This window comes from Antrostomus carolinensis, unplaced genomic scaffold, assembly GCF_000700745.2.
Source record: "Antrostomus carolinensis isolate BGI_N321 unplaced genomic scaffold, ASM70074v2 scaffold39926, whole genome shotgun sequence".
In the NCBI taxonomy this organism is placed as follows: Eukaryota; Metazoa; Chordata; class Aves; order Caprimulgiformes; family Caprimulgidae; genus Antrostomus; species Antrostomus carolinensis.
Window position 1 is genome coordinate 1 of NW_010323247.1, and position 844 is coordinate 844.

The following is an 844-nucleotide window of genomic DNA, read 5'->3' on the forward strand; positions in this document are numbered from 1 at the left end:
CCACCCTCACCCCCATGGGATCTCCGAAAAGGAGCGAGGATCCCACCTTCACCTCCACAGGGTCCCCCAAAAGGGGTGAGGATCCCACCTTCACCCCCAAAGCATCTCCCAAAGGGGTAGGACCCCACCCTCACCCTCACAGGATCCCCCAAAAGGGGTGGGACCCCCCCCAGGGACCCCGAGATCCCAAGTCCTTACCCAGCCGTTGGAAAACAAAGAGTGTCTGGAGCCCTTCAGTCCAGACGAAGCGGCCCGAGTCCCTCCAGCGCAGGTTCTGAGGGGACAGACAGACAGACAGGAGCCAGGAACGACCCCTCTGTTAGTTTGGGGACAGCACCCCCCCCCTCTGGCTCCCTCAGCTGCTGTGCAGGGGCTGGGGAAGGAGCCCCCCACCCACCACAAAGGTTAAGCAGCTCAGGGGGATTTAGGGAGCGAGCTGGGACCTGTTCTCACCCCAGACCGGGGCAAATCCCCGTCCAGCCCCTGCCTGGGGGGGTGGGAACCACCAGCACGAGCCCCCCAGCACAGCTCAAAGTGCTCCCCCAGCCCCCAGAGCAGTGGGGTGGGGATGGACCCTCACCCAGAGGATGAGACCCCCAAGGGAGGAGGGTGCCCAGGGGCTGGGGACAAGAATTGGGGGAGAAAAGGGGGAAGGTGGTGCCTGGGGCAGAGCCAGGACCCCGCCAGCCCCTGGGGCTGGTTGATGCCAGCAGGGGGGGCGAGGGGGGGCTGCCCCCAGCCTTGGCCTTTGCTGGGGATTAATCCCAGGTGAAGCAGGAGCTGCTGTCAGGGATTTCAGGGGAGATTAGCCCAGCACCAGCAGGGAAAATTCCCTCCAGGGAAA

General features: G+C 64.6%; 1 protein-coding gene across 1 annotated transcript in view; it reads right to left on the reverse strand.

Moving 5' to 3' along the window:
- Positions 1-198: 198 nt before the first annotated feature.
- Positions 199-844, reverse strand: part of TMEM138 (transmembrane protein 138) — a gene marked incomplete at its 3' end in the record, with an annotated part of 1297 nt that continues 651 nt past the window's right edge. The window contains exon 3 of the mRNA XM_010170528.1: positions 199-274. Coding sequence (XP_010168830.1) covers positions 199-274 — 76 coding nt within the window. The remainder of the gene's footprint in view (positions 275-844) is intronic.